Source organism: Nanorana parkeri, unplaced genomic scaffold (genome assembly GCF_000935625.1).
Source record: "Nanorana parkeri isolate BGI_ZX_2015 unplaced genomic scaffold, ASM93562v1 scaffold379, whole genome shotgun sequence".
Taxonomy (NCBI): Eukaryota; Metazoa; Chordata; class Amphibia; order Anura; family Dicroglossidae; genus Nanorana; species Nanorana parkeri.
The window spans coordinates 1,223,176-1,239,092 of NW_017306647.1; the positions used below are offsets into that span (position 1 = coordinate 1,223,176).

At 46.7% G+C, this 15,917-nt stretch overlaps 1 protein-coding gene across 1 annotated transcript in view; it reads right to left on the reverse strand.

Moving 5' to 3' along the window:
• DOC2A (double C2 domain alpha) overlaps window positions 1–10,623 on the reverse strand; it is a 65,892-nt gene extending 55,269 nt beyond the window's left edge. Inside the window, exons 1-2 of the mRNA XM_018559117.1 lie at window positions 10,472–10,623; window positions 7,751–8,008 (exon numbers count right to left, since the gene is read on the reverse strand). Coding sequence (XP_018414619.1) covers window positions 7,751–8,000 — 250 coding nt within the window. The 5' untranslated portion in view covers window positions 8,001–8,008; window positions 10,472–10,623. The remainder of the gene's footprint in view (window positions 1–7,750; window positions 8,009–10,471) is intronic.
• Window positions 10,624–15,917: the final 5,294 nt, after the last annotated feature.

Here is a 15,917-nt window from a genome sequence, read left to right on the forward strand (position 1 = left end):
CCAATGTAAGGAGCATTCTTCTCACTGACCCCCAATGTAAGGAGCATTCTTCTCACTGACCCCCAATGTAAGGAGCATTCTTCTCACTGACCCCCAATGTAAGGAGCATTCTTCTCACTGACCCCCAATGTAAGGAGCATTCCCCCCACTGACCCCCAATGTTGTAATGGGCAGCCCTGGGTGCCAAATAACCACCTGTCATTGCTAGTGACGCCATGTTTCTCACTGTGTTATGTATTCTTATGTCTCAGTTCGCAGTTGATGCCAACATGCCGTGAGCTGCAGATACGGTGATAATAAGCCGGGATCCCCTGAGAATCTTTTCAAGGTTTCCTCCATGTTATATAGAAAAAGCTGCTCTAGAGGTTATCTGAACTGGGACTCTACAACCGAACACGTGAGAGATGGATCATCGGGAAAGATTCACACACGTGTGTTGCGGTAACATGCGAATAAAACACATTGACAATGCCCGGGAGCCGCCTGCGACACCTCGATCAGCGTCCTGGGAGTGCGCAGTGAGCGCTCCCTCCGCACACAGAAGCCGATCCCTATGGACACCGCTTGGGAAGAGGCTGAACATACCAAGATCACCTTTAGATATGGAGCGGCTAAAAAATAATACCCACCACTCCCTCCTGCTCAGAGAGGCCACCCATCCAATAAAAGACCAATAAAGAGGCCAACCTCAACCCAGGCGTGAAGGTCACACCTTACAATGCCATTCATTCACCCCGATGCACTGAAGGGAACACGTCTACATCGCAGCTGCTGTGTTGTGGCGCGTTGGGGCAGAAAAGATGGTCCGTGTCAGATTCTCGGCCCGTTGTGGTGCATTGGCAGCCCTGTCAATGGGCTGGAAAGATGGCGTGGCTCATGCGAATACCTCTGCCTTTTTTCCCTTCGTGATCGTCCCTGTTCTGGGATGCGCGGGAGCTATTTTGGTCAAATTGATTCACCTGCAGTGAATGTTTTGAGAACACATCCGATTCACTGCTTTATAAACATGCCTCTTATCCCTCTCTTCATCTAGTAGGAACGTATGTGATTGCGCGGAGAAGTCACAAATGGTGGGCTTAACCCCCTCATTCCCACACACGTTGTCCTCCCACACATCAGATCCTCCTCTAACTCTTACACGGCATTCATACTTCCTGCGCCAGTGAATTAGAAGGCCAGACGCTTGACATGCGGGGCTGCTTGCCAAATGTGCCCATTGAAGTCAATGGGACCGCCATGCAACCGCGTGCCAAATCCGCGCCGTGCAGTTGCTGCGCGGTTATTTCAATGTAACCCCCCCCTTGGGTATGCTGGAGGTGACAGCATCACGTCTTGACTACCCGCAAACGACCGCTTAAATCCAATCGCCGATCGCTTCTCGGAGGGGCGCTGGAGACTCGAGACTTTATAGCAGGGGTAGGCAAACTCCGGTCCTCCGGCTGTGGCAAAACTACCAATTCCATCACCGGGAGTCATGACTGTGGCTGCGGAAACCTCGCTGGCTCGCCTGCGGCGCAGGCGTTTTCGAGCGGGACTGAAACGCGTTTTATTCATCCGCACGCATTGTTTGAAAACCTGCAGCCTTTGAAAAACTGTCTGAGTCAACAGGAAGTCGCCGCGTTGCCGGAGGTTTTGATCATTTGTCATAATGAGGGAAAAACGACTGTAAACAGATGGAGAGCGGCTTCATCTTTCAGGGCTCAGGCGCGCTCAGAAACACTTACGGTTTTTACGCGCTTATTTAAGCGTGTTATGTGTCTAGTGCGGAGTCAGATTTCAGATGGTTTGGAAGCTGTTTTTTTTAAATCATGTATTTTAAATCGTTTGCTACGGGTAGAGTTGCGAGTAGGAGGAGCCTCTGTGTGCATGTAGAGCATGCTTATATGTGCACGTTACATGTGCGCATGGGGAAAGTACATTTATATGTATAAGGTATAAATATATATCAATAAATAGTGATAAGTCACTAATCTCTAATAATGAATCGAAGGTGATTTTAGTAGCTGAGTCGTGTTTGTGAGCTCAGCCTCTGCTGCGTGGACCAACCTGCTCTGTAGAATAGCAAAGGGACCCCATGCCAGCCCATCTGGGCTCCATGTTAAAGTCCCTGGTGGGTGTCCCAGGTCCCAAGGCAACGACTGCCAGTGTTTATTGTCTTTATAGTGGTGCAGCTTCCTGGTTTTGTTCCTACCCAATGGCCCACCAGAGATCCATCAGACCTGCAGGACAGAGCCAAGGATGAGGTTCAGAGCCTGACCCCTGCACTCTGTGTGTTACTTAATCCTGACCCCTGCAATTTGAGTGTTTCTTCTTCCTGACCCCTGTACTCTGTGTATTACTTACTCCTGACCCCTGCACTCTGTGTATTACTTACTCCTGACCCCTGCACTATGTGTATTACTTCCTGCCGACCCCTGAACTCTGTGTATTACTTACTCCTGACCCCTGCACTCGGTGTATTACTTACTCCAGACCCCTGCACTATGTGTATTACTTACTCCTGACCCCTGTACTCTTTATGTTACTTCCTGTCAACCCCTGAACTCTGTGTATTACTTACTCCTGACCCCTGCACTCTGTGTATTACTTACTCCTGACCCCTGCACTCTGTGTATTACTTACTCATGACCCCTGCACTCTGTGCATTACTTACTCCTGACCCCTGCACTCTAAATGTTACTTCCTCCTGACCCTGTGTTACTTACTCCTGACCCCTGCACTCTGTGTGTTACTTACTCCTGACCCCTGAACTCTGTGTATTACTTACTCCTGACCCCTGCACTCTGTGCATTACTTACTCCTGACCCCTGCACTCTAAATGTTACTTCCTCCTTACCCTGTGTTACTTACTCCTGACCCCTGCACTCTGTGTGTTACTTACTCCTGACCCCTGAACTCTGTGTATTACTTACTCCTGACCCCTGCACTCTGTGCATTACTTACTCCTGACCCCTGCACTCTAAATGTTACTTCCTCCTTACCCTGTGTTACTTACTCCTGACCCCTGCACTCTGTGTGTTACTTACTCCTGACCCCTGAACTCTGTGTATTACTTACTCCTGACCCCTGCACTCTGTGCATTACTTACTCCTGACCCCTGCACTCTAAATGTTACTTCCTCCTTACCCTGTGTTACTTACTCCTGACCCCTGCACTCTGAGTGTTATTTCCTCCTGACCCCCGTACTCTGTAAGTTACTTCCTTCTGACCCCTGCACTCTGTATGTTACTTAATCCTGACCCCTACTTTCTGAGTGCTACTTCCACCTGACTACCACACTCTGTATGTTACTTCCTTCTGTCCCCTGCACTCTGTATGTTACTTACATACATTACATTACTTACATTACATACTCCTGACCCATGCACACTGTCTGTTACTTACTCACCCCTGCACTCTGTGTATTACTTCATTCTGACCCCAGGACTCTGTGTGTTACTTACTCCTGACCCCTGCACTCTGTACATTACATACTCCTGACCCCTGCACTCTGTACATTACATACTCCTGACCCCTGCACTCTGTACATTACATACTCCTGACCCCTGCACTCTGTACATTACATACTCCTGACCCCTGCACTCTGTACATTACATACTCCTGACCCCTGCACCCTGTACATTACATACTCCTGACCCCTGAACTCTGTACATTACATACTCCTGACCCCTGCACCCTGTACATTACATACTCCTGACCCCTGAACTCTGTACATTACATACTTCTGACCCCTGAACTCTGTACATTACATACTCCTGACCCCTGCACCCTGTACATTACAGCTGATGAGATCTCTTACAATGGACGCTACATACTTCTGACCCCTGAACTCTGTACATTACATACTCCTGACCCCTGGTTCTAGGTACAGGCGCAAAAAAGCAATTTTTAATCATCGGTTAGAATACTGAACGATGCAGCGCATGCCGTATCGATTGAAAATACAATGTATCATAAATTATCTATTGATCACGATCATTTAATCAATCTGTGGTCTGATCGGTTGTCTGACACACAGATATCAGTTTGATTAAGCAGAAACAATTGCCATTGCGGAACTCGATCCCAAGCCAAATCATTGACATGGAGGATCTGTATCTTCCAACGCTTATTCAGTTTGATCACCATTGTCTCAGCGAATGAGTGAATGATGATATTGACACATATGTGGCCACCTTAAGTGATATTAAAGTCAAAAGGATTTTAATCTATTTCAAATGCTGATGAGATCTCTTACAATGGACGCTGCTCCTTGATGTTTAAAAGTTTTAGGTTTCCTGCAGAATCAGCTGTTCCCCTGAGCTCTGGCCCTGACTTCCTGTTTTAGAGTGACTCCTTTCTCAAGCAGAGTGCTATGGAGCCACCCCTGTGTGTGTTAGTAAGCTGTGTGTGTCTTCACAAACACACAGGCACAGCAAATTGAGCTACTCCCCTTCCTCCTGCTCCCTCTCCTCCCTTCTCCAGTCTAGTAGATGAACAGTTGCTGGAGTCTGCACTGTCCTTTGTGATATGGTACTGGACACGAAGTTCAGGGAAGCCAAGCTGGAACTTGACTGGCCTACACAGAGACCTGAACTCAACCCCATAGAACACCTTTGGGATGAATTAGAGCGGAGACTGCGAGCCCCTCCCCCAACATCAGTTACCTGACCTCACAAATGGTACAACATTCCCATAGACACACTCCTAAATCTTGTGGACACCTTCCAAAAGAGTTGAAGCTGTCATAGCAGCAAAGGGCGGAGCCAACCCAATACTGAACCCTACGGACTATGACTGGGATGCCATAAGAGTTCATGTGCATGTAAAGGCGTCCCAATACCTTTGGCAATATAGTGTATAGGAGTATACTGTATAGATAGAAGTAAATCTGACTAAATAATAATATAAATAATAAATATACAATTTATATACAGGTGAAACTCGAATAATTAGAATATCGTGCAAAGTTCATTTATTTCACTAATGCAACTTATGCGGTGAAACTAATATATGAGAGAGACTCATTACATGCAAAGCAAGATAGTTCAAGCCGTGATTTGTCATCATTGTGATGATTATGGCTTACAGCTCATGAAAACCCCAAGAACCCCAAATCCACAACCTCAAAAAAGTAGATTATTCCATGCAATCAATAAAACAAGGATTGTACATAGAACAATATCGGACCTCTGAAAAGTACAAGCATGCATATGTACTCAGTACTTGGTTTGGGCCCCTTTTGCAGCAATTACTGCAATTACTTTTGCACAATATTCTAATTATTCGAGTTTCACCTGTATATATTTAAATGAAATAAACTAAATAGATTCACACAAAGACACGCCCTTAAATACATTTATAAAATGACCGTTTTTTTCCAACGAAATTTTACTTAAGCAGCTCACTGAGCAAAATTGAGAATATCGGGTTGAATAAAATTTGGATCTCGCAGATCAGTTTGGCCAAAATCACTCCGCCTATCCCCAATTATACAGGAAATCTTACAGGTTTCTTCGCTATACTGTACTATTATTGATGATCTCTTTGGCCTCGTGGTGTTGGCGGCCTGTGGTGTTCACAAAGTCGTCATGGCTTAAAGGAGAACTATGAGGGGGGTGCTTTTCACTCACCTCATAGTTCTAGCTGACCATGCCATAGTTCTCCTTTAAAGGAACACACCAAATCTTTCTGTATTTGGGTCTATCACATAGATCAGGGGAAGGCAACTTCGGCACTCCAGCTGCGTGGAAACTACAAATTCCTTCATGCTTCTGGGAGTCCTACATCAGAGCCTTGCAGTGCCTCGTGGGACCTGTTGTTCCACATTAGCCGGAGTGCCGAGGTCGCCCACCCCTGATATAGATTTTTACAATCTCCAGTTACTACGTCTGTGTCCTTTTTCTTTGCTCTCACTCTCTCTCGTGCCGACAACCCTTTCCAGACGCAACCGCTCCCCACTTGATGGAGAAAGATTTATCACAAGCACACCCAGCAGGGAAAAAAAACGATGACGTCTAAGATCGTGGGACACCTGACATGCATTTACAATGCGTTTTCTGGAGTTCAATGCCATTGATCCACAGCTGTTGCTTATAAATAAAGTTGTTGTTTTTTTTTTTTTGCTTCCCAAGGTCGTTGCGGTAGAAACACCTCGAACGCATGTTAAACACATTGCATTCGTGTTTCCGTAGGGCAGACTGTGCCTAGAAAATGTCAATGCAACTCAATGCAACACAAAAGAAACGCTACTAAGCCATTCTACATTGCAGAGCGCGATTCGTTGCAAAGCTCAACCATTGCCATCTTGCAGGAAAAACATTTGCAGACCCATGTGACCCATGTAAGGAAGCCCTGGTAACCTTAAACATCTTGGCAGCCTATGTGGGGTAAAGCCTTCGCCCCTCACATACCGCCAAGTGCGTGCATTGTAGGAACGGGAAGAGTAATTGCGCCAGGAAACTGTCTCAATTTCGCTTATTGAGCACTTTAGGTGAAATTTGGGTGCAAACAAATTAAAGGAGAACTATGAGATGAGTGATTTCCACTCACCTCATAGTTCTAAGCTGACCTGTGACAATGAGACTGTCACAGGTCGGCTCAGTAGATATCTTTCTTTCTGTGAAAAAAAGTAAATAACGAGACTAACAAGGGTCCATTCGGACATTTGGACACATCAGAATTTCCGAATCCCAGTGCATCCGAATGCGTCCAAATCCAAATGTCCGTTTCCGAATTTTCTGATCCCGTCCGAATTTCGTTCAAAAACTAAACTGAACCGGACATGTGACTTTTCTGGCCAATCAGATGTGTTTTTCGGTTTAATGCAGAATGGGTCAGAATACGAATTTTCGTTACGGCAGCATGGAAGCCACATACAGTATTTACATATAATACTAAAGCTGAAGCTCCCAGACCCGAATGGCATTCCAGATCTGAATTTCCAAATTGAATTTGGGAGCTCCCAAATTCAATTTGGAAATTCAGATCTGGAATGCCATTCGGGTCTGGGAGCCATATACATATGTTTCTAAAGCTGAGGCTCCCAGACCCCAATGGCATTTGGGAGCTCCCAAATTCAATTTGGAAATTCAGATCTGGAATGCCATTCGGGTCTGGGAGCCTCAGCTTTAGTATCAATATCTGTATATGGTTTTCTGTGGTACTCGTACCGAATATCCATTCGTAAACATCCGAAACTAACGAAATTCGGATATCGTCCGAATCCGAAACCCGAACCGAATTGAATTTCGGATCCAAATCCCGAAAAATATCCAAACCAAACCGAATTTTTCCGCAGCTTACGTGTCTACCAACAATCACCTTGATTTCACCTTCCACATTGACTCTCGGTGTATTACGCCAAAATGTAACTGTAAATTTTGACCGAAATTTCAGAAGGATGAATATTTTCGGTCTCGCCCACCTCTAGTGCTTTGGAGGACGACTACCACTTGAAAAAATTGCTGTCAGAACTTGAGAAGCCAATTGTAAGGTATGGAAAAGAGACAAAGGACTGTGCTTGATGGAAGCCGTGTGAGAGCCCTTGAAGAAAGACTTGGCTGGTCCAATGTAATGTCATCGGGAAACTCAACTACTATTCTTAATAAAGCCCGAGCCTGTTATAGAGGCGGAGGGGCGGGAGGACATAGTCCTTATGCACAGCTTCCAAAATGCTTCCTTTTTCCCCCAATCCTGCTGCAAAAAAATGACAACTGGGATTGTGTTGCTGAGGGCAAAACAGACGGGATTTATGAGCAGATATACTCACTGCCGTCGTCGGAGTCGTAGCTGTCCAGGTCGGCGGAGTCGGTCTCCAGCTCTGGCACCTGGGGACGTATGTCCAGCGGGGCGAGGGCGTGCGGCGGCCCGGTGGGAGAGGAGGCGCCCTCCGGCCATGGGCTGTACCTGGGGAAGTAGTCGGAGATCTGCTGGATGGGTCGGATGGGTCCCGGGCACACGTTGATGGCCATGTGCTCCTGGATACTGATGGGCACCTTGTCGCCTCGCCGTACTGTCATCGGCGTTCCTGCGAACAGAGACAAAGAGAGTCAGGGATGACATCACAACAATGTGATAATTATTACAATACAACCCTAGAGGAGGAAGCAGAGGGGTAGTAAAATGTCAAAATAATTATCACGCACCAAGTGAAGAGGATGCAAAGCCGCGGTATTGAATCCAGCGGATTGTGAGCAAAAAGTACAAAGGAATGAATGAAGTGCAATAGGTAGTAGGGGGATCTGCTGCTTGCAGTGCAGAGGGCAGCAGAGGATCTATTGAGTAATGTGCAGAAAGTGTTAAGGAATCTGGTGCATCGAATGCAGCACCTGGTAGGGACCCCTAAACAGAGCTGAGCAGGTATTAGGGGGATCTTCTACTAAGCAGTGCACAGCTCCCAGAAAGGATGAAATAGATCCATAAGGGGATCATCAACTAGTAGAGAACCTGTGGATAAAGTACAGTAAGTAGTCGTGGGTCGCAAATAGGTCGGAAAATCCATTGCACTCAATAGGGATCCAGTGGAAAAAGTATATGGGGATCTACGTGAGAGTCTGTAGCAGGTAGAACAGATCAATGCATTCAATGGATAAAGTACTGCTGTCATTAGAGATCCAGTGCATAGAGTGTAGGGGGCTAGTAGGAATGTACTGAATCAAGTGTAAAAGGTAGCAGGGATTTATCCAATAGAATGTAGCAGACAGTAGGGATCCAACATATAGGGTGCAGTCCGTAGGGTACAGCAGGTGTTAGGAATGCAGCAAGTAGTAGGGATTGATTTGGTAAAATGTTGCCTTGTAGTCGGAATCCTGCGGGTAGAGTGCAGCAGGTGGTCGATCTAGTCGGTAGAGTGTTGCAGGTAGTGTGGTTCCAACTGGTAGATTACAGCAGGTATTATGGCTCATGCTAGTAGAGTGCAGCAGGTGGTGGGGATCTATTGGGTTTAGTGCAGCAGGTGGTGGGGATCCAGGGGAGTTTAGTGCAGCAGGTGGTGGGGAATCATTGGGTTTAGTGCAGCAGGTGGTGGGGATCCATTGGGTTTAGTGCAGCAGGTGGTGGGGATCCAGGGGGTATAGTTCAGCAGGTGGTGGGGATCCAGGGGGGTATAGTTCAGCAGGTGGTGGGGATCCATTGGGTTTACTGCAGCAGGTGGTGGGGATCCATTAGGTTTAGTGCAGCAGGTGGTGGGGAACCACGGGGTATAGTTCAGCAGGTGGTGGGGACCCAGGGGGGTATAGTTCAGCAGGTGGTGGGGATCCATCGGGTTTACTGCAGCAGGTGGTGGGGATCCATTAGGTTTAGTGCAGCAGGTGGTGGGGAACCACGGGGTATAGTTCAGCAGGTGGTGGGGATCCATTGGGTATAGTGCAGCAGGTGGTGGGGATCCAGGGGGTATAGTTCAGCAGGTGGTGGGGATCCAGGGGGGTATAGTTCAGCAGGTGGTGGGGATCCATTGGGTTTACTGCAGCAGGTGGTGGGGATCCATTAGGTTTAGTGCAGCAGGTGGTGGGGAACCACGGGGTATAGTTCAGCAGGTGGTGGGGACCCAGGGGGGTATAGTTCAGCAGGTGGTGGGGATCCATCGGGTTTACTGCAGCAGGTGGTGGGGATCCATTAGGTTTAGTGCAGCAGGTGGTGGGGAACCACGGGGTATAGTTCAGCAGGTGGTGGGGATCCATTGGGTATAGTGCAGCAGGTGGTGGGGATCCATCGGGTATACTGCAGCAGGTGGTGGGGATCCATTGGGTTTAGTGCAGCAGGTGGTGGGAATCCATTGGGTTTAGTGCAGCAGGTGGTGGGAATCTATTGGGTTAGTGCAGCAGGTGGTGGGAATGTATTGGGTATAGTGCAGCAGGTGGTAGGGATCCACGGGGTATAGTGCAGCAGGTGGTGGGGATCCATTGGGTTTAGTGCAGCAGGTGGTGGGGATCCAGGGGGTATAGTGCAGCAGGTGGTGGGGATCCAGGGGGTATAGTGCAGCAGGTGGTGGGGATCCAGGGGGTATAGTGCAGCAGGTGGTAGGGATCAAGCTGGTAGAGTGCAGCAAGTGGTAGGGATCCAGTGGTAGTATGGTAAAGAAGAGAAGGTTTATTTGGTGCAGCAGTAAACCCCGGGACACGTCTATCCTGTCGGCCATGGAACAGTCACGTCCTGCTACAGTGACCATTAAAATTGTGATAACCGTCCATGTGCCTCCACTACGGGAGCCCACCACATGCACGGCACAGCGTCTCTCCGCCAACTTCCACCACCACCAGCACTGCGCAACCTCACCAACCTGTTCTTCCCGTGGAGCATCACCACCGTAACTTGGAGGAAAACCGCCGACCCTTTCCGTGCCAGCCAACCATACCGCTTTAACCCCATCCTGGCTCACAACTGAAACCTGCGGAATACCCCCCATTTGTACCCTTCCATTGGTCCCGGAAAGAGCTCAGGATGGTTCGCATTGCCCCCCGTTAACCCTTTCCACGCAGCCAAATGGACTCACCTGTCAGCGTGGCTCTTTGAAGGCAGCAGCAGGGCTCCTGAGGGACGGAGGCAGAGAGCGGAGAAGAGCGGAGGACGGAGAGCGACGGCTGGATCGCCAATGATGCTGCTTCTCTCCCTGACTGCTGTGTCTCTCAGCAGGGGAAGGAGGGAGGGAGAGCGGGAGAGAGGTGGAGACAAAGAAAGAGCAAATGAATAGAGGGGGGGAAAAAAGAAGGAAAGAGTGTAGACAGAGGTGAAGGAAAACAATTGCAAGATAACTCAGACACCACCAACCGTCCGCTGCCTTAACCACTTGATGCTTGGACGCCGTTCAATGCAATGCGGGCGCTCCATCCAGACGCATCAATCTGCCTGGACACTTATTGTCAGGGCGGGCAGCATCACGCCGGGGCTCTGCTGCCTGCAACCCTCTCCTCTCATTCTCCCCCAATGTTACATCTATTAAAAAAAAACAATTTAGTTACAAAGACACAAAATAATGCATTTCATTCACGGGATGCTGCTGTTACTTATCGATGTGATTATTTACTGAGAACCCCCGAGAACAAGATCAATATTAAGATTAAAAAGAAAAAGCTAATTTAGAAAAATAAATCAGCAAATGAAACACAAACAACAAAGAAATAGATGGATGGATAATATAGATAGATAGATAGATAGATAGATAGATAGATAGATAGATAGATAGATAGATAGATAGATAGATAGATAGATAGATAGATAGATAGATAGATAATATAGATGCTACAAAACAATGTTTATACTTAAAAAAAAAAAAGTGTATGGAAGAGAAAGGTAGAACAGATGGGGGGAGGAAGATGAAAGGAAGGATAGAAGGAAGGGAAGGAGGAAGATAGAATTGGAGAAAAGAGGAAAGGGAGGAGTGGGAGGAAGAAAGATAAAAATGAAGGATAGAAGGGAGGAAGGAAGGTTAGGAGGGGTGGGGGAAAGGAAGGAAAGAAGGTAGAAAGGGAGGAAGAGGGGAGGAAGGATGAAAGAAAGTTGGAAGGAAGATGGGAGGAAGAATGAAAAGAAGAAAGCAGGAAGGAGGGATTAAAGGAAAAAAAGAAAGGCAGGAACAGGAGGAAGGAAGATAAAAAGAAGAATGGGAGGGAGGAAAATGAAAGAAAGGTTTGAAGGAAAGGAGCAAAGGATGGGCGAGAGGAAGAAAGGTCAAGAGGAAAGAAAGAAGGGGGGGAGGGAGGAAGAAGATGCAAGGAAGGTAGGATAAAGGAAGGAAGATTGGAGGAATGATGAAAAAGAGGGGATGAAGGAAGGAAGATGGAGAGAGGAAGGAAAGAAGAAAGACGTAGGGAAGAAATAAAAGGAAAGAAGATGGAAATAAGGATGAAAGGAAGGAAGGATGGAAGGAATGGAAGAAAGTAGGAAGGGAAGACTGAAGGATCGAGGGAAGATAGGAAGTAGGTTTAGAGGAAAGAAGGATGGAAGGAGCATGGGAAGAAGGAAGGAAAGAGGAAAGAAGGGAAGTGTGGATATAAAAAAAGGATGAATAGAAGAAAGAATAAAGGAAGGAAGTTTCATGAGGCTTTATTCCCACACAAGTAGATTTTCTCAGTAGATACAGTAAATGTTTTGGACTCAGTATTGTGGTGTTCTGTACATATGACCCAACAGTAACATCAGCTTCACTGTGTTGGCTTTATTGTTTTTTGATGTACAAAGTTCTCTGCCAAACACCTCTCATACTTCATCACAGGTATGATCCCCCCACACTTTATCTCAGGTATGATCCTCCCACACTTCATCTCAGGTATGATCCTCCCACTCTTCATCTCAGGTATGATCCTCCCACTCTTCATCTCAGGTATGATCCTCCCACACTTCATCTCAGGTATGATCCTCCCACACTTCATCTCAGGTATGATCCTCCCACACTTCATCTCAGGTATGATCCTCCCACACTTCATCTCAGGTATGATCCTCCCACACTTCATCTCAGGTATGATCCTCTCATACTCCATCTCAGGTATGATCCCCCCATATCTCAGGTATGATCCCCCCATATCTCAGGTATGATCCTCCCACTCTTCATCTCAGGTATATTATAACCAGGGTAGTTGCACTAGGATATATTGTTGAAGAATTAACCAGCTGCAGCAATGTCTATCAATGTGATCAAGTGTGGGCCGGTGTGCTGCGCTTGGTTTTGTGTGTTCCACCTATTAATTTAAATATAAAATGTATAAAAATGTAAGAAATGTGTAAAATCACAACCTGAATTAAAACACGTGAGTGCCGGTGATCAAATCCTCATTACAAAACCAAGCGCAGCACACCGGCCCACACTTCATCTCAGGTATGATCACCCCACACTTCATCTCAGGTATGATCCCCCCACACTTTATCTCAGGTATGATCCTCTCATATCTCAGGTATGATCCTCCCATGCTTCATCTCAGGAATGACCCCCCCATATCTCAGGTATGATCCCCCCACACTTGATCTCAGGTATGATCCTCCCACAATTCATCTCAGGTATGATCCTCCCACACTTCATCTCAGGTATGGTCCTCCCACACTTCATCTCAGGTATGATCCTCCCACACTTCATCTAAGCTATGATCCTCCCACACTTCATCTCAGGTATGATCCTCCCACACTTCATCTCAGGTAAGATCCCCCACACTTCATCTCAGGTATGATCCTCCCACACTTCATCTCAGGTATGATCCTCCCATTCTCAGATATGATCCTCCTTTATCTCAGGTATGATCCTCCCATACTTTATCTCAGGTATGATCCTCCCATACTTTATCTCAGGTATGATCCTCCTTTATCTCAGGTATGATCTTCCCACACTTCATCTCAGGAATGATCCCCGCATATCTCACGTATGATCCTGCCATACGTCATCCCAGGAATAATCCAGGTAAATGCCTGTACTTACACGGCACATATTGTAGAACACAGCTCTGCGTTGCTCGTCATATGTATGAGGTCTGGGGGGGGATATGGCCACAGCCGCCTGTTCTTGTCATGCAGCCTAACAATGTCGAATAACCTTATTATTTGCCTTTAAATAGCAGATGAGCTCTGGAACCTTTCATTCCATAACTCTCCTCCGTAACAAGAGGAGAGACGGCCACTTAACTTTACCTGTGACACCGGATTTCCTGCAGAATTTAATAAACACACTTCATCTCAGGTATGATCCTCTCATACTCCATCTCAGGTATGATCCCCCCATATCTCAGGTATGATCCCCCCATATCTCAGGTATGATCCTCCCACTCTTCATCTCAGGTATATTATAACCAGGGTAGTTGCACTAGGATATATTGTTGAAGAATTAACCAGCTGCAGCAATGTCTATCAATGTGATCAAGTGTGGGCCGGTGTGCTGCGCTTGGTTTTGTGTGTTCCACCTATTAATTTAAATATAAAATGTATAAAAATGTAAGAAATGTGTAAAATCACAACCTGAATTAAAACACGTGAGTGCCGGTGATCAAATCCTCATTACAAAACCAAGCGCAGCACACCGGCCCACACTTCATCTCAGGTATGATCACCCCACACTTCATCTCAGGTATGATCCCCCCACACTTTATCTCAGGTATGATCCTCTCATATCTCAGGTATGATCCTCCCATGCTTCATCTCAGGAATGACCCCCCCATATCTCAGGTATGATCCCCCCACACTTGATCTCAGGTATGATCCTCCCACAATTCATCTCAGGTATGATCCTCCCACACTTCATCTCAGGTATGGTCCTCCCACACTTCATCTCAGGTATGATCCTCCCACACTTCATCTAAGGTATGATCCTCCCACACTTCATCTCAGGTATGATCCTCCCACACTTCATCTCAGGTAAGAGCCCCCACACTTCATCTCAGGTATGATCCTCCCACACTTCATCTCAGGTATGATCCTCCCACACTTCATCTCAGGTATGATCCTCCCACACTTCATCTCAGGTAAGATCCCCCACACTTCATCTCAGGTATGATCCTCCCACACTTCATCTCAGGTATGATCCTCCCACACTTCATCTCAGGTAAGATCCCCCACACTTCATCTCAGGTATGATCCTCCCACACTTCATCTCAGGTATGATCCTCCCATTCTCAGATATGATCCTCCTTTATCTCAGGTATGATCCTCCCATACTTTATCTCAGGTATGATCCTCCCATACTTTATCTCAGGTATGATCCTCCTTTATCTCAGGTATGATCTTCCCACACTTCATCTCAGGAATGATCCCCGCATATCTCACGTATGATCCTGCCATACGTCATCCCAGGAATAATCCAGGTAAATGCCTGTACTTACACGGCACATATTGTAGAACACAGCTCTGCGTTGCTCGTCATATGTATGAGGTCTGGGGGGGGATATGGCCACAGCCGCCTGTTCTTGTCATGCAGCCTAACAATGTCGAATAACCTTATTATTTGCCTTTAAATAGCAGATGAGCTCTGGAACCTTTCATTCCATAACTCTCCTCCGTAACAAGAGGAGAGACGGCCACTTAACTTTACCTGTGACACCGGATTTCCTGCAGAATTTAATAATCCCCCCCCCCCCCTAATAAAGTTAGAAGACACCAGGCTTTTAAATCTTTTCAATCCCTTTCCTCGCTGTAATACCAGAGTGTAATAGGAGAGCGAAGAATCATCTCTCTGCCAGAACGGAGGGGGAGCAGGAAGCCTGCGTAGGTGAATAAGCCGGGATTTTTCTCTGAGGGAGGTTTGGGAATTTATCTCTGACGTGATCCTCTTCCTTCCTCAGCAATGAACCCAATGATGCCACAAACGTTTGAGCTCGGGAGGCGTTTCATGGGTTAAAGGTCCAGAGATACAATATAAATGCCGGAACCAGCTCACCCTCCATATGCTGTCATTGGGGATGGATCCCGGGGTACACCTCCACATTGTCAGGTTTGGAACCACAGGTTGATCAGGACAGCCGGAATATCAAACAGAATCCTACATTAGAATATGATTAAAACATTAGGAGGCAGGCGCAATGAAACGCGCTCCTCTGGGTGACGCATGTATTTATTTGATAAAGACCTGAGTGTTCGAAACGCGTCAACCAGAGGAGCATTTTTTTTTTTTGCACCTGCCTGGCATTGTTCTTAAACAGATTCTGATACCGGATTTTGTTTTGTATTTCGGCTGTGCTGATCATCCTGTGGTTTCCAGTGATACAAAAACCGGTTGTAATTATCTGGATGCTGGCAACACCAAATAACAAATACACAGGAGCTCTTACTAGTCACGGATCAAGCCGTTCAATATAAACTCTGACAAAACTGGTAATGGGGGAGCATGGAACACTTAAAGCCCTTTCACGCGTCCTGTTGTGCACAGGAGGCAATGCATGCTTTTCGTACATTAAGGCCAGATGGGTTAAGGCGGCCCATTCATTATAAGGGCCCATTCACACCTTACCGCATTTTTGTGTTCAATT